Here is an 18,043-nt window from a genome sequence, read left to right on the forward strand (position 1 = left end):
CTCATGTTGAGGATAAATGGTTTTCCACTTTACATTTGTTGATACTACAGTGTTGCCATAATATGCCAAATTCAGATGTTGTAGAAACTTGTGTTAATAAGAAAACAAATCTATTAAATATATCTAAAACAGAGGTTTCATGTACTGAAGCCATATTTTAAAATGGAATTCCATGTAGTGTTGGCCTTCTTGGAAAATAGAAAATTCAGCATATGGAGTATAAATTGTTGCCCACATCCTCGGCTTTAACTGTTTAAAAGTGTGTATCTATTGTACATTGATACAACTCTTTTCAAAGCAGTAGGCTAAAATATGGTATGCCTCAGAAAATCCAAGATAAGAAGCAATTTTCTATGTAAAATAATTTAACAAAATAAAAAAGGTGTGCATAGAATGTGAGAACTCTAACAGGACAATATTGGAAACTTTACCATTCAGTTTTAGAGGTATTACATGACAATATCAACATAATTGAATATTTTAGCCATTAAAATCGTAAGTATGGAGACTATGAAAATATGGAATAGGGTTAGAATATCTGCTTAAAAATATAATTATCTAAAATCATATATATTTCACAACTATGTAAAAAGTGGACATTTACATATGAAAAGAATGTGCACAAGTGAAAGTCATTTTAGTGTTTAGATTGTCCTTGGACCCTGAAGTCCATGTACAGGTGAAGAATCTGTAACTAGATTAGTTAGGTAAGGAATAGAGGCTAATAGTAGTTCTCAGAGTAGTTAGAGAACAGATTTTCTTTATTTCTATTTTATAGAAGTATAGGAAAGGACTCATAAAATTTAGGTGATGTACAATTAACCACTGGAGAACTGAAAATGGAAAAGACAGTACCTATATTTTAATCAGTAGTCATTATAACATGCTGCCATAATTGAATTTATTTTAAGTTTTGCAAAGATTATGTCATTTGACCTTGAGTGCTAAAAACATATTAGGCAAAATATAGTACACTGGTAATATGCTTTATGACACTGTACATTACTGAAAATTAACCATGATTGTGTACATGAAAAAGGCATTTTAAAAAATTGTAACAAACTGATATACTTAAATCAACTTCCAATTTGTATGATTCACTTTAAAGTTATAATTTTTCCATAAAGTATCATTTAACAGACATTAAATGAGTGCAATTACCAACCAGGATAAGTTATTAATGGTAGTTTATTAGTAGTGAATGTGACTCAATTTAAATAGTGAATTTTCTGAGCACTTTTTCTTATTTACAACATTATCCATTCCTGTTTTAACTTACAGTACAAAATCTTCTATTTATTATTACTTAGCAATTGCTGTAATTATCATTCATTAAAAAAATGTATTTTAGTCTAAGAATAATACTTTCATTGAACAGGTGGAGTTTTAAATACAATTTCTAAACTATTTATATCCTTGTCATTCTCACAAGGTTAAGAAAATACTTTATCTCTAGTACAAAGGTAACATTCAGAAATAAAATACCAAACTTAAATCTGAGTCTTTCTTAACTGTTTTAAGTATATTTTCCTAATCACAGAGAATCATTTTTTTTCAAATTCTATTCTTACTGCAATTGATATATTGGAATAGATTTCTGAAAATGAATTCAAAAGATACACTGATTCCATAAGGATATTTCTAATTTGAATTTACTACTGTAAGGTTTTTATTTGCCTTATTAATCTGACATCTGCATCACCTTTCCCCCTAGTGGGGAAAAGTCCTAGTTCTCAATAATACCAATATAATTACTTCTTCCTCAAAATACACACACAGGTTTACAATTACAATACCAGTGCTACCAATAAAATATCATCACTAAAAACAGTTTAATAATATTTGTAGCTTTTTTAAAAGTCCATGAAATATACCACATTCAGATGCATGCTGTTATTATGTTTTAAAATCACCTTAAGTAGTTCCTTTAGGAGGCTAAGCCTCTGACTCAAAACACAGATTTCTTTCATTTTTATTTTAATTCTTTGAGAATGCTCTTTAAAATATTTATTTATTTTCGAATAATTTAAACTATTTACAGGGTTCCAAAGTAAATCTTCAAGGGAAGGTATATTCTGAGACATCTATCTTCTAACCCTGTACCTATCCCAGAAGGGTAACCATTGTTATTTTTTATTCTTAGGATCATCCTTAAATTGCTTTCTATACATTTCTCTCTACCTTAAGTTTTTTCACTTAAAAAATCCCCAAATAACTCAAATAACTCCATGGTAGTATTTATAGGTAGTCACAACTCCTTTTTACAACTTCATAATTCTCCAGTGGTTGTAGCATATTCTTTTCATCCAGTCCCTTATTGATGGACATTCAAATTGCTTCCAGTCTTTGCAAGTGAATCTCAGTGAGTAGTCTTGTAAACATGTCACTTTGTATTTGTGCAGTGTATCTTTAGGAAAGATCCCAAAAAGCTGAAGTGCAAATGAACATACAATTTGCCTTAAATGGTCGAATTTCCCTTCATAAGAGTGGTACCATTTTGCATTTCCACCAAAATGTACTTTTCTGTATAGTCTAGCCAACAGAGCCTGGCATCAATTTTTTAAATTTTTTGCCAATCTGATATGTTAGAAATGGTATCTCAGCATTTTTAATTTGTAATTCTATTTTTATGAGTTTCAACTTCCATGTAAAAAATTAGTTTTTTAATATCAAAATACTTAAAAATGGAAAGTATTTTGTTAAAGAAAAGAATCTACTGTATATACATTCTAGGAAAAGTTTGGAAGTTTAATGTAAATTTACTTTAGTTTAGGATTAGGTTATTAAAATAATGTTATATAGGAAAAAAATACATTATTCTGAAAATAGACTTTAGAAGTTTAACAGTTCAATTTCTTTAACATGTCACAAATCATGCAAAAGAAATAATGCTTGTTTTGTTATGCAATAATTTAATGTAATTAAGTTTGTGATACTCAGGTCTATAGAGTACTAAGACTTTATAAAGCACTAAGTCGGAAAAGAAAGAAAATCCTATAAATGGTCTTGTAATTGCAGAAGAATTTTTGTAATCAGACTTAAATTTATAACCTAAAGGAGCCAAGTATATTGTATTTCATGTCATAGCTCAAAACCAAAGCAAGTTTCAAGAAAAATGTCCTTCCCAGACAAAAACAAAGATGATGAGTTCTGTCCCTTATTCTTGGACTGTTTGAGTTTTCCCTGTTTCCTTAGTAGTGTTTCTAAATATATTGTAATGCTTTATTTGGATTGAATAGATCCTAAGACTATCCTATTAATCTGACTTCAATAATTAATGTCCTCTCCAGTAAGAATTATATTTTCCTTTGAAGACAAAATATTAAAGGATTATGGAAAATGATTCCTGCCAATTAATTCTTAGTTATTTTCTTTCCTTTCAGCACCTTCCCTGATAGGTATGGTAAGGAAGGACTGGGCATCCCAAAATAGCATTGCCCTCTCATGGCAAGCACCTGCTTTTTCCAGTGGAGCCATTCTGGACTACGAGATCAAGTACTATGAGAAAGTAGGTCTAATTTGGAGTTTTCTAAAAAACTACATATACATACATACATATATGTGTATATGTATATATATATTTTTATATATGTATATATTCAGCATGTTGTTATATTATTATTTTACTTTAAAACCTATTTTTTTCAGCCTAACCTCATACCTACTATGTCTTTGAAGACTCTCTAATTTACTATTTCTTGTATTTTCTTAATTAATTTGTCTTTTTTTATGTCAGATTAAAGTAGAAGCCATATGATGTTCATCTTTGTCATGACTTACTCTAGTTTTACAGTAGTAGGAAGTGGTATCTCCTTCAACTCCTAGTTTAGTTGATATAACATTATTTCTAAAATTCACTTGGGAAAAAATGGTAAAATAAAATTACTATAACCTAAAAGGGGTTGGTGTAGCCCATATCCTTTGCCAAAGTTACAGTACACCTTATGAGTTGGAAAGCATGATATAAGGATAAATGGAAATAGCTGATGAATTAAAAATTTTCTCTACATTCAGGTCAGTTCTTTTATTTATAAGAAGCTGGCAATGTAAATCTGGATAATAAATCAACTGCTAACCTTAATTTCCATTTTTGCCATTTATAAATGTTCTCAATTAATGTATTTTCTTGAATGATATGCTTCCTTACCTCTATTGTTATTCACACTCTTTTAAAAATTTTCCCTTTCCTCACCATCATAGTATTGTTGCTGTACAATTACAGCTATTACACAGACCACATAGATAATTCTGATATGTGTTATTGTGCTAATACTATTCTGGAATATTGATAAAGGGAGTATTAAACAAAAACATTTTTAGTGTAAAAATTATATATAATTTCTAATAGTATATTAAAATAAGAAAGAACTTCTTGCATTTTTGAAACTTACTGGAAGCAAAGGTATATCACAAATAAATTTAGGTTTCCTCTGAAGAAATATAGAACAAGAAGAGAAGTTCACCTTTTTCTGTTCTCCTGCTTCTGAGCAAATATAAATTTGGAAAGGGGAGAGGTGACTCATTAGCATGGCTGTATCCATTTTTGATACTCTAGTAATTTCAGTATTATGCAGTCAATGAAAACTGTCATTATCATTAACTAACACGGATAAATCCATAGTCTTAAGAAAGGAGAAGTTTACTGAGTTTTAATTGGATAACAGATTCTGTGCATTAGCCAGGCCGTCATGTACTCAGGAGCCCTGTTGGGCTATCCTTTCAAATGTTATAACCTATAACGTGTGGTTATAAGAACATATATATTTTCTATTCACTAAATCAAATAAATCTTCGTGTATTCAAAAATTCTAATTATTTAGAAAACTGCACATACACAAGCAACTTTTCAGTATGGAAATATTTCTCTGTTTTATAGAAGTATTTACAGAAAATCTCTCATTTTATAGTCATTTATAATTCCTATGTTTGAAGATGAAGAAAACTTAAAATATTTACATTTATGGACAAACCATACAGATTCCATAAAAAGAGAACCACATCCATCCAATCAGAATTTTAGAAATCAGTGATTCTCAAAGTTGATAATTGACATAAATCCTATGTTTTAATGAAGGAATAAATAATGTCATGAAGGAGTTTGTTTTGTAAGAAAATGGCGATGATCCAGTGCTAATGATTAAATATGGAGTTAGAAGCCAAGGATTCCTAATTCATGTTCTGACTCTGATTCTCATGCTTATGGCCAGGAAAAAGTCAATTAATCTCCTTGTCTCTCAGTCTCCACATTTATAAAAATGTAGATAAAGATATTTGCCCTTCTAGTGGGTTATAAAGATTAATTATAAACAGATCTAAAAAATAAAACACCCTAAATCATTATTAAATATCAATGTAGAAAGCTTTAGGGAAATATTTCCATATATTATAATACCACATAGAATCAGAACAAAATAGCATGGGATTGTCTACAAACTAAATAATCTGTATCTTCCCGTACATAAATATACAATATATAGACAACCAAAGATGTTAGAATATCAAACCCTTCAGACCACATTAAAACTTTTCCCAAGTATGATGTCAAATTCTAACTGTACATTTTATATATCTGCATCTATAATGTGGTTTCTCCTCCCAAGCAAATAATTTTATGAGACTTGTACATAGGGCAACTTGTAATAGTACCCTTAGTTAAAAGTGCTGATTGCCTTCTTTATTAGGAACCTCAATATTGTGCAGTAAGAAAAGAAAGATACAGAGAAGTATATATGTAAATGGTTCTCTTTGTAACACAAATATTTCCCCATATGTGTGTATTTGTGTGAGATTATACAAATACAGAAAAATAGAGTGTTCTAGAATGCACATCATGCTGTTTCAAGTGTTGCCTATTAGGTTGGAGTGGGATTGGGGGATGAAGGTACATCATTTGGAGGCAAGGAAGAGTAAGGGAGATAGCAAGTATAGATAAATATGGATGAATGGATGGGCCCTAAATAGCTTTGGTAACTGTCTTAGATTAAGTCACCCTAAAGCTGACCCTGAGACAAGAATTTGTGTGCAAGTGATTACTAAAGAAAGCTCCCAGGAGAATTGGTAAAGTAAATGGAGGAAGAAAGATTATGAAAAAAGAAGGAATATGAAACTCAGAGTGACCAAGTGATCTCTTAATCTAAATTATATATCAAAGTTCATCCCATGGAGACAAAGAAGCTAATCTGTCTCTGGCTCCAGTCAATCATTGGCTACAGGCTTTACTGGAAGTACATATGTGATGTATAGAAAAAAATCATATGCACTCCTGGTTCTCTGTAGGGACTTTGGTAGCCCAAATTTCGATCTCTAAAGAAAGTGGCAGATAATGAGCCTTAAAAAGCAAAATATAGAAGCTGGGGATGGGATCAGGAACAGGTAAAGATCTCCAATGGAATCTGGTGGTGCTTTAACTACTTACTAAGGTACCTCAATGTTCAGAGAGCTATGAAAGAATTTTAATCCTCTACTCATTATAATACTCATATTCTTCTCAGCCTTTAATATTGGTGCCTCAGTCTTTATGCCTTAAACTTTACCTTTCCTTTTAATCAAAGTTACTCTTTATTGCTAATCCATAATCCACAATCCATATTTATACTATTCTCTGAGGAATTTGTGTTTTATTGCTTTCATTTTTTAAGAGCATTATTTTATAAATCAGGAAAGAAGTTAAGCTGCTTAGAATGTGAAATGTTTACAGATCTCTGATGTCAACGTACATACTATTGTTACCAGTGACCTTTTGCTCAGGGAATGTGTAATACTAAAAAAAGGCTCTGGCCGGGGTGTTCAAAGTTTGAGTTTGGCTCAGACCTTAATTTTCCTAGTCCTGTTTTCTCAGCTTTTAGATAAGGGTCTAGAAAGATAATCTCTTAAAGTTCTAGCTATTTCCAAATGCTAGTATGTTTATGTCTTAACAGTTTGCAGATATGTTATCCTACTCCTCAAATAACTGTGGTTTTTATTTTATGTCTGTTGGGGGTTGAGTTGGTTCTTGGTTCTTGTCCCTGCTTCAATAAAGAATTGAAACTCAGAGATGCAGTAGTAGTGAAGCAGAGTCAAGGTTTTATTTGAATGCACTCCAAGGGAGGAGTGGGCCAGAGTCAAGGTAGACAAAGGCAAGTTTACTTGAATAAAGCAGAGAAGAAGGAAAAACAGAAGGAGGAAAGAGAAGCTTATTGAACTCCTGCTCAGCCTTGAGCATATCCTTTGCCAACTCCTAAAGCCAGGGTCACCTGGTATGCAGTATCCACTTGAATCCTCACCGTATGGGAACTACGTCCCTACCACCCCAGGTTCTTTGTCCACATAGGTTTATTTACAGTACCAAGGTCTGTCTTCTGCACTGGTTACAAAGTTACTTGATTAAGGGGCTGGAAGAAGAGGAAAAAAGTAGCATATAGATAAAGTTGAAGAATAAGTTGGACCTTTTTGCAGGCTAAGTAGATTTTATAGTGGCATGATCTAATTAGTACAGTGAAGACATGGGCTGTGCTCAGATACTTTTCATTAGCTGGGGAATATCCAAATATTCTAAGTTGCTGCTGGCCTTTGGAACATTGACTAAGTAACTCATTAACTCTGTGAGTCTTTTCTGGATCTCTGTTTTTTTTACCTAGTTAACATTTTGAGTCCCTTTTAATGGGCTCTACTGCATTTATTCTTTCTGTCCATCCCACTCATATCTATTTTTCTGCCTAATATGTATGCTGAAATTAAATGCACACACACACACACACACATTTTTAAAAACTACTTCACAACATGGAATAGTACTTTTTACCTCATAACTGTATATAAAAGTTGACCCTGCTATCATTGTGTGTGTGTGTGTGTGTGTGTGTGCGTGTGTGTGTGTGTGAGATGAGAGGTTTGGCACCAACAATGCTTTTCTCCAAAATGAGACAAATGAAGACATTGTAGGTGACACAAACAAACTTGATTTAACACTTCCTAAAATGGACAGTCTCCTTTCAGAGAACTACAAAATGGGGCAGAAGGCAAGAAACTCTTATAGGATAAAGAAGAAAGAACAAGGAAAAGACAAACAGAAAATATCTGATTGCCTGGGGCCACATGGTCTACCTTGTTTGGGGTCAGAAAGAGCAAGGAAAGAAGTATAGAGTCCAGAGTTGGGATGGCATCTGGGATTTACTAACTATATATACAAGTTTTCTCTGCTATCCAAATGCAGAGTAATCCTATGACATCTTTTGTAAGCTACAATGGTGTAAAGTGAAGAGTATTTCCCACTTCCCAAAAGTTCACATTATGCCACTCTCCTGTACAAAAGACATATGTTAGTACCTGCTTTTGCTAACCAAAATAAATCCAGAGAGGATTTTCACTTTTGCAAAACCAAACCAAAACATTACAGTGCTAATATATAGGTCTTTCATAAAAGAAAGACCATCATGAAGTGCCAGAATCAAACTTTTGGAAAGTGAGGGATACCTACACAACATTTTTGATCAGAGAATTTTCAGGCCCATAAAAGCCATCTAAGTTCTGCTTTACTGACATGGCAACACGGGATCAGCAGCTCCATCTTGGGTCAGAAAGTTATTTCAACAGAACTCAGACATAATCTGCTCCCAACCCCAGCATCTGTCTCCAAAATATTGCAGACCCTGTTGCAGTCACAAAATATCAGAAATTCCATTGAACATCAAACATACGCTTTCCTTATCTCTACTTTTCCATTTTTGTTCATATTCTTAATTTTCCTTCTTTTTCTTCTACCCATACATAATACATTTCTTTCTCTTACTTCTTCATTCTTTTATTACATTATATTCTTTTATTATATTATGTGCATCAGTTAGTCTTGATTAAAGTCATTTATGTGTCTGTCTGACACTATCACTGGTCAGTGAGCCCTTGGAGAAAGGAGATCAATCCTTGTTTGTCTTTGTCCTCTAGCCTTCAATCAATGCTTAACACAGCTGTTTGCTTTCAGTCAAATTCTAGAGAAATTAGTAAAATCTTTTTGTTCATAATTCAGTTACAGGAAATTGAGAAAAGTCACCCAGCCACTGTGAAATTACCCCTAGCAATTAAAAATAAAGAAAGCCTCTGGGACTTCCTGTATCTACCCGTTCATATGAAAACTCACAGCCTTGTCCATCAGCTGAGAGAAGGTTCTGTTAATAACTAGAATGCAAGCTCATGAGGGAAGGAATTTATTTTGTCTACTTTCATACACCCAGCACTTATTAAGGCACATAGCTAATAATCATATATAAGAATAGTTGGCCAATTATATACCAGGTACTTCTTAAGGTATTTTGCATGGATTAAATAATTCAATCCCAATAACAGCTCTTTGAGAGAAATACTATTACTCTTCCCATTTTACAAGTAAGGGAACTAAGGCACAAGGAAGCTAAGTCACTTCACCACAATCACACAGCCAGTAAGAGGCTGTTAACATTGGCCCTGGTGCTTGTGTCACAACTGGATGTCTCAGAAAAGTCACTGCTTTCTGCTGATGTTGATTTTTTAGGTTCCCTGAGGTCAAATACTTCATTACTCTCTGATGCCCATTTTTGCATCTGTAAAATGGCAGCAGTAAAGCATAACTATCTCACCAGGGTGTTGTTCGGTTCCACTAATTACCAACTGGTATCTCATTCTGCAAGCATGAATCTCCCATAACAGTTCATTATTCTTATATCCAGTATTTAAAGACACTGCGGCTGGTAAAGTTTCTTCTTTCAAGTTCTCTTGTTGATTTTTACCAGTGTCAGCAGTTTTTAGATTTTATTCAAGAAAACTCATTGTGAGAAAGGAAGTATTTCTTATGTCAAGATGGTCAGTAATTATTTATATAAAATACTGAATTAATATAACTTGCCATTGTTTCACTTAGTCCACCAAATATAGTATAATGTACCTATTAATTAATATAAAAATATTTAATTTCATGTCATGAAAGTAGTGTATTGTTAAAACAGGTGAGGGGATTTGTGGGAAGCTTTTCATTATGGGAAATATTTTAATCACTCAGTATAATTTAAAGTTGCCTCTTATGAGAGAAGATTAAATTTATGGTGTCCTTTATGAAAGTCACATATCTCAATATCAAATTTTGCACACTAAGTCTTTCTTTCCTCCTCTCTTATTCTACTTTTTCAAGATAGCTTTCCCCCAGGTAATAAATATTGCTCACTTTTCTAAAACTATATAATCAGTACATCTGCATCTTTATTTGATTAAAAATATGTGAAGCAATTATTATAGAAATAATCAACTGAAAAAAGAAAAAACTATGTCCTTCCTTCCTTCCTTATAAAACGGTCAGTATGCATTCCTCACTTCCATTTGTTGTACCTCCTTCACTTAGGTGTTTGCCCAAGGGAAGAAGAGAATTTTCTTACCACTTTTAGGTACAGAAACATACCACCTTTGCATCCTTTTTGTCCTATGACCATCTAACTTTTACATTTTGCAACCTAAATGTGAACTTGTATGTAAATCTCAATGTAGTTACTATACAGGAACTAAGAAAACTGTTATTGAGGAAAGGGCATATGGATCAACTGGATCCATGAGGAGCTCATTGAAGGTGCAAGTTATGATTAAGTTGATTGGAGGTGGAATAAGGAGGAGAGGGAGTGTGGGTGAAGATTTACATTTGGGATAAGCTCCCAGGAATGCTAGCACTGCTGCTCCAAGTACTACACTTTAAATTGTATGTCTGTATAGGCCCTACTTCCATTATCTCACTTTATCAAGTGTGCATAGAGGAAAAATAATCACAACCCTGTAAACATACTGATGAACTTAAATATTATACGATCTTTATAACTGGCTAGGTCTTCTGTATGTGCTCAGTGATTTATATGATTGTAGAATTAATATATTAATTGGGAGAAAAATGCAGCAAATAAAGAACCAAATCAGTTTCAAATACAATTGAGTGTTTCTAGTGAAGTCAGCAAATTGCTGAGCTGATAAAGTTTTGTGTTGCTTTTTTTTTTCTTTCCTTTTCATGATTCTTATTTGTTGCAATGTCCACTACAAATAAATTGGATATGAGCATTTGATACTAATTAAAACAACATTACCTGATAGAACATGGACAGCAAGGGAATTTATTGATACAAACTCTCATTATGGAGATTTCACAGCCAACTTCCATGCTGTACAGCGAATACCACACTGTATAGAAGCCTGTCTGGTTTACTGAGGCCTGGGAGGCCCTGTGGTGCCTGGAGCAGAGATTCTCAGGATAGCAAGGCTGGGACTGGTGCCAGGACTGCATCAACAGCAGCATCTGTATGGTGGAACATATCAGAACAGAAAGAAATTAACAAACATTTACACCATTTCATCAAGCATAGAATCTGCACACACATGAAAATTACAAATGTCTGCTAAATATTCTAGCTTTAAATTTTCTCCTCTTTTTGTAAGAGTTATACTCTCTTTTGTTTTATTTGGAAAACGCATTTGTTTACAATTACAGAAGCTGGATTTAGTATGTAAAAGATTTGGTACATCCAAAACAGGAAAAAATTAAGTTGATAGAACTAAGTACTTTAAATATACTTCATTTAAAGCTTTATAAAATACTTAAATTTATAGAGTGAAATGAAGGCTATAAGTATAATGAGTATCAAAAGTTTATTTTCTGGTTTCCAAGAACAATAAAACAATACCCTTTCCACCATGCTCAAAGGGCCTAGGATTCTTTGGGTGGTATGTAGTCTCCAGAAGAGCTATCCTAGCCCTGGAGTTCTTGGGAATGCTAGGTAAGGCCGAACATTCATCACACTTCTGCCAATTTGCTGTATTTCAATCAGCTTTAAATTCCACAACATTTTAATTCAATTTCACATCCTAAAGTCATAATCAGTTGCTTTGATATTCCTGGTCATACTTTTCTTAAATTGTTTCTGCATCACTTTCCTGAATTCCATGTTTTTATCTATTTTTTGATGAGATTAGAGTAAGCTAAGTTGTATTCCAGTTCCAGAGTTCCATGATTACCTAAGCTTATTATTTTTGTTGGGCCTTGGCTTTGCTACCCAAAGTGATAATCAAGAAGAGTAATGAAAGAATGAGAAATTTGATGTTTCCAATGACAATATGAAATATAAAAAAATTACAAAAAAATACATAAAAACATTAAGGATGAAGGAGTAATTCAGTTTCTTAAACAATCTGTAAATCTATATGTAATACAACCAAGTTTTGCATTTCTAAGAAAGGAGAAAAATATAAGGCCATTTAAAAATTATTAATTACATAAATTTCCACCTTTTTGTTTGAGGGAAGAAGTAATGCAATGTAACATGGCTTGGAGTAAAGGCTATAGAACCCACAGTATCAAATTATCAGAGGATCACAAGCATCTCACTAAGTGGGGGGTTAGAAGATAGTGGGGAGGAATACTAGAAACTATTCTAGGTAAAGTGTTTGAGCTAATGCCCATCAAGAATTAGTGTAGTTCTGAAGTATGCAAATTAGTATTTTTCTATTAAACTTTAATTCTTTCAGAATATTCCTTCTGGGGAGTAACGAGGACACAAATTTAAACTTCCTCTAAATCTTTGACCTAGTCTGGTGAAAATCAGACAAAAGTATCACAGACAGGCACCAAGTATTCAAATGTAACATTGCCTTGAGTTCAGACTGCATTCAGTCATCTTCCAAAGAACTACTCTTCCATTAACAAAAAATGTAAATATAGTGTTACTTTTTTAGAAAGCCAGATATAAAAGTCAGATATCTAACTTTCTAAAGTGATACAAGAGTGAATACTAACATATAATGCCTGTCATTAAATCTTGTCAGATTTTCCAATATAAATTTTAAGCTAACGCTGCAACTAGGTTATACTATCAGACCCTTAGCGAATTTCCACTCGATCACTGATATTACTAAAGTATAGACTCAGTTATACTCCCTAGGAAGAAATGTAAGATTTGCTCATTTCAAATGCAGTTAAAAATAACACCATATTTTTTCCTATTCCTTAAACGATTACAGTTTGGGGATAGAAGTATCAGCATAATTACCAACTCATAAATTTACTTTTAGCCTTCTAGTAGACTACTGCAACTCTTTTCCATCCAGCACTTAATAAGAAAAAATCTCTAATTGAACAAAGATTCATTTAATTCTTCTGAGGACTTTGAAGCCTATAATTATAAGAAATATCATGTGAAGTTATCTTGAGAGATTTCCTATAAAAGATGAGGAGGCTCTTTACAGACTTCATTGTTTTGTTCCATTTGCCTTCAGAGATTTATTAGGAAATGCTCATAGAGGAAATATGGACCCTCCACAGGGTAAGGCAGAGTAGCAGCCTTTCTTGGTAGCCAATCAACACTTCGGTGAGGCTTCCTCCCTGGTAATAGTTCACTCCAGTAAATTCTTTTGTGAATAATATGTATGTGTTTTTAAATTGTGCATTTTTTGGGCTCTGTTTTTATTAGGCTTTGTAGATTTCAAAGTATTATAATACTATTTTAAAAATTCAACCTTTTTTATAAAAATTTCCCTTAAGAAATATGTGAGCTGCTCTGTGCCTGACTTGATTTTCAAATTTTTTTACCAAGGACGATCTAACATCCAAGAATCCAAGATTTATAGCACATCCAGAGTTAGGAAACCTGCCCTTTTGGAGCAAGGGAATCCTTATTTACTTCCAAACCAAGATTTTGTTTGGTTGGATAAATTAGAAAAATAGAAATGACTTGGAAGCTAAAATGTTTGCTTATTTCTGATCCTTAAAATTACTTTTCCAATCTTGAATGAACATAGAGAATACACTGTTGGTATTACTATCTAAATTGGATTATGAAAAAAACAAAAATAATACTAACATCTATTGAGTGTATTAACTCATTTCAAGACAAGTTAATGAGATACTGGTTAATGAGCAACATATACCTACTTCATGATTACCGCTTAGATTTTAACCTCCAACTGACAACTTAATAAGAAAGTGTAATAAAAATCTATCTAGATATTGATGGATCATTAAAAGTGACTAGACTATTGCTTATTTCATTTTTCTTCTGTTTCTTAATTTTAGTGGCTCTTTAGTCAATTTACATTGATATTTATGAAATAAAATATTTGTCCCATAAGAACAAAAATATACTATAATTTAAAATCATAAAGCATTTGAAATAAAGCTGAACCAGATATTTCTACTATCAGCTCTGCCTCTAGTTGCCTTGGACAAGCCCTTAAACTTCCTTTTACTTTAGTTTCCATCAACCAAATTGAAAATGGCATATTATACCATTTTTAAACTCTTTTTCAGCTCTTTGAGAATCAAGAAGTAGTGTTCTATCTGGTCATAGTGACTTTGACAAACCTGGTTTAGAATTCAGGCTTTGCTGCTATTTAGCTGTGTGACCACAGGCAACTAGTTTTATTTCCCTAAGCCTAAATTTCCTTATTTTTTAGGAGAGAAATGTTAACAACCATAAAAACTGTATAAGGAATAGATTAAATAAAACTTTCACATGTAAATCATTTCACTTACTACATGGGAAGAGTAAGTATTCAATATCAAAAAACCTGCTAAAGTTGGTATTAGTTTCAATATTGGTGTCAGTTTGGTTTTAATATGGTTCCAGTCCCTGCACAGAAGGTGCTTTAATATTTTTGTTACCCAAATAGAATGGCATCTTACTCAAACTGTAAGCATGATCTTCAAAAGGAGTATTCTACTCTATAAAGACATAGTAACAAGTCAAAATAGTGTAAAAACAGTAACTAACAAGTAAGAACCAGTTTCTACATTTAAAAACTGACATCCACAGCAATGTTAACCAATTGGTACCATACTTATCCTTTTATTGTCACCAAAGAAGTTTTAGTATAAGTAAGGAGACATGATTGTTCTACTTATTTTTGTGGATTATAATATTTCATGTAATAGATTCTAATTTGGAAGTTACAAAATTGATTTCTTAAAATATGAATTTACATAGTTTATGAACTATAAAACATTGGACATTAAATAACAGATAAATTTTTCTTATAAATTAGATATAAATATACAGTAGTATGGCCATAAACATGCAAAAACAATTTAGTGTTGTACTTTCCAAGTACATATCAGATATATTGACAACACAGGCTATATTTTTATTTTATATAAGATTCTTACGCTCCTACTTATGACAAATTTTTTTAATATGAGAACAATTCAGGAGACATGATTGTTCTACTTATTTTCATGGATTTTAATATTTCATTAGTCTGTAGTTGGGATAAATTACTCTAACATGTCTACTTTTTCATGTCTTCCCTCACAGTTTCTATATTTTCTTTGTCTTTCTTCATATTCCTTAGAGGCCAAAGTAGATTATACAGAGGATACACGATGGTCAAACATTCTCTTTCCTTCATTTACCATCTTTGCAGTAACAGTCTTCTCTAATTATTAATCATTCATGAAAATAAAGCAATATCAAAAAGTAGGCAATATTGTGGTAAATAATTAATGATTTCATGTACAAAGAAATTCACAAACTGAAAGCATGAGAACCCTCTTAGATAGCATAATTTAAAAATATGAATAGCCATTAGAGCAAATTTAAACTCTGACGTTTATGTATAAGGAAGCTAGACCTAGAATAATTATGGCTTGGGTGATATTGGCCAAAACCACAATACAGGTGTCCTGAATGCCAGGCCAGTCATCTTCTAACATTCTACATTGTCTCTTCGTAGAAAGAATCACCACTTAGAAGATGTCATTTAACAAATGTTGTTTAATTTTCTACCTTGCATGAAAAGATACTGAAATTAACCTCATCTGTAGATCAACTATATAAGTCTTCTATTACTGCATAACAAATTGCCTGAAAACTTAGCTATTTAAAGCAATGAATATGTATTATTTCTCAAAGCATCTGATAGTCAGGACTCTAGAAGTGGCCCAGCTGGGTGGTTCTGGCTCAAAGTCTCCCACTGGGTTGCAGTCAAGCTGTTGTGGGCTGCAGTCAGCAGAAAGCTCATCTGAGGCTGTCAAAACTTTTTAAAGGTCACTCATGTGACTGTTGCAAGAACTTTCAGCTACTCATTATGTGGGCCTGATCACATCTAAAAGATAGTGTTTAAAACCAAAGAGGAGGTGGAGCCAAGATGGCGGCATGAGTAGAGCAGGGGAAATCTCCTCCCAAAACCACATATATCTATGAAAATATAACAAAGACAACTCTTCCTAAAATAGAGACCAGAGGACACAGGACAACATCCAGACCACATCCACACCTGCGAGAACCCAGCGCCTGGCAAAGGGGGAAAGATACAAGCCCTGGCCCAGCGGGACCTGAGCGCCCCTACCCCCAACACCCGGCAGGAGGAGAGGAGTTGGAGTGGGAAGGGAGACGGAGCCCAGGAATGCTAAACACCCAGCCCCAGCCATCCAGAACAGAGCGCAGACACAGTGCATGCGCGGGGCCCTAGATACTAGAGAAACAGGGCAGCAGGACCGGTGAGCGGGTGCCTGAGGCCGACGCCGGAGAACAAAGAAACAGGAGCGGCCATTTTTTTTCTTTTTTTTTTTCCCTATTTTTTTGGCGAGTGCTTTTTGGAAGTCTTAAAGGGACAGGGACCCCAATACTAGGGAAACAGGGCAGCAAAACCGGTGAGCGGGTGCCTGAGGCTGGCGCCTGAGGACAAAGAAAATCGACTGGTTTTTTTTTTTGTTGTTGTTGTTGTTATTGTTTTGGTTTGGCGGGTGCTTTTTGGAAGTCTTAAAGGGGCAGGGCGGGACACTTAGTCCAGAGGCAGGGAATCTGGGGATCTCTGGGCACTCTAACCCCCTGGGCAGCAGGGAGCAGGGAGGCCTCTTACGGAGATAAATAGCCTCCCAGCCGCTCCCCCTCCAATGGGGCTCCACCATTTTGGAGCAGGGGCCCGAGCCAGGCCATGCCCACAGCAACAGCGGAGATAAACTCCATAGCAGCCGGGCAGGAGGCAGAAACCCTGTCTGCGCGCAGCTGCCCAGCACAAGCCACTAGAGATCGCTGTTCTCCCAGGAGAGGAAGGCCACAAACCAACAAGAAGGAAAGCTCTTCCAACCCTCACTCATACCAGCTCTGCAGACTATCTCTATCACCATGAAAAGGCAAAACTACAGGCAGACAAAGATCACAGAGTCAACACCTGAGAAGGAGACAGACCTAACCAGTCTTCCTGAAAAAGAATTCAAAATAAAAATCATGAACATGCTGACGGAGATGCAGAGAAATATGCAAGAGCAATGGGATGAAGTCCGGAGGGAGATCACAGATGCCAGGAAAGAGATTAATGAAGTGAAACAAACCCTGGAAGGATTTATAAGCAGAATGGATAAGATGCAAGAGGCCATTGAAGGAATAGAAACCAGAGAACAGGAATGCATAGAAGCTGACATAGAGAGAGATAAAAGGATCTCCAGGAACGAAACAATACTAAGAGAACTGTGTGACCAATCCAAAAGGAACAATATCCATATTATAGGGGTACCAGAAGAAGAAGAAGAGAGAGAAAAAGGGATAGAGAGTGTCTTTGAAGAAATAATTGCTGAAAACTTCCCCAAACTGGGGGAGGAAATAATCGAACAGACCACGGAAATACACAGAACCCCCAACAGAAAAGATCCAAGGAGGAAAACACCAAGACACATAATAATTAAAATGGCAAGGATCAAGGACAAGGAAGGAGTTTTAAAGGCAGCTAGAGAGAAAAAGGTCACCTATAAAGGAAAACGCATCAGGCTATAATCAGACTGCTCGACAGAAACCCTACAGGCCAGAAGAGAATGGCATGATATATTTAATACAATGAAACAGAAGGGCCTTGAACCAAGGATACTGTATCCAGCACGACTATCATTTAAATATGATGGCGGGATTAAACAATTCCCAGACAAGCAAAAGCTGAGGGAATTTGCTTCCCACAAACCACCTCTGCAGGGCATCTTACAAGGACTGCTCTAGATGGGAGCACTCCTAAAAAGAGCACAAAACAAACCACCCAACATATGAAGAAAGGAAGAGGAGGCATAAGAAGGGAGAGAAGAAAAGAA

General features: G+C 34.3%; 1 protein-coding gene across 7 annotated transcripts in view; it reads left to right on the forward strand.

Annotated features, from left to right (window-relative positions):
- Nucleotides 1-18,043, forward strand: part of EPHA6 (EPH receptor A6) — a 932,734-nt gene that overhangs the window by 591,549 nt on the left and 323,142 nt on the right. For 6 of the 7 annotated variants that reach the window (XM_036916570.2, XM_036916571.2, XM_036916572.2 and 3 more), the window contains one exon: nucleotides 3,384-3,508. In XM_036916570.2, coding sequence (XP_036772465.1) covers nucleotides 3,384-3,508 — 125 coding nt within the window. Of the gene's footprint in view, nucleotides 1-3,383; nucleotides 3,509-18,043 lie in introns of those variants that run through there. The other variant, XR_008997600.1, reaches the window with a different exon arrangement.

Source organism: Manis pentadactyla, chromosome 1 (genome assembly GCF_030020395.1).
Source record: "Manis pentadactyla isolate mManPen7 chromosome 1, mManPen7.hap1, whole genome shotgun sequence".
Classification (NCBI taxonomy): domain Eukaryota; kingdom Metazoa; phylum Chordata; class Mammalia; order Pholidota; family Manidae; genus Manis; species Manis pentadactyla.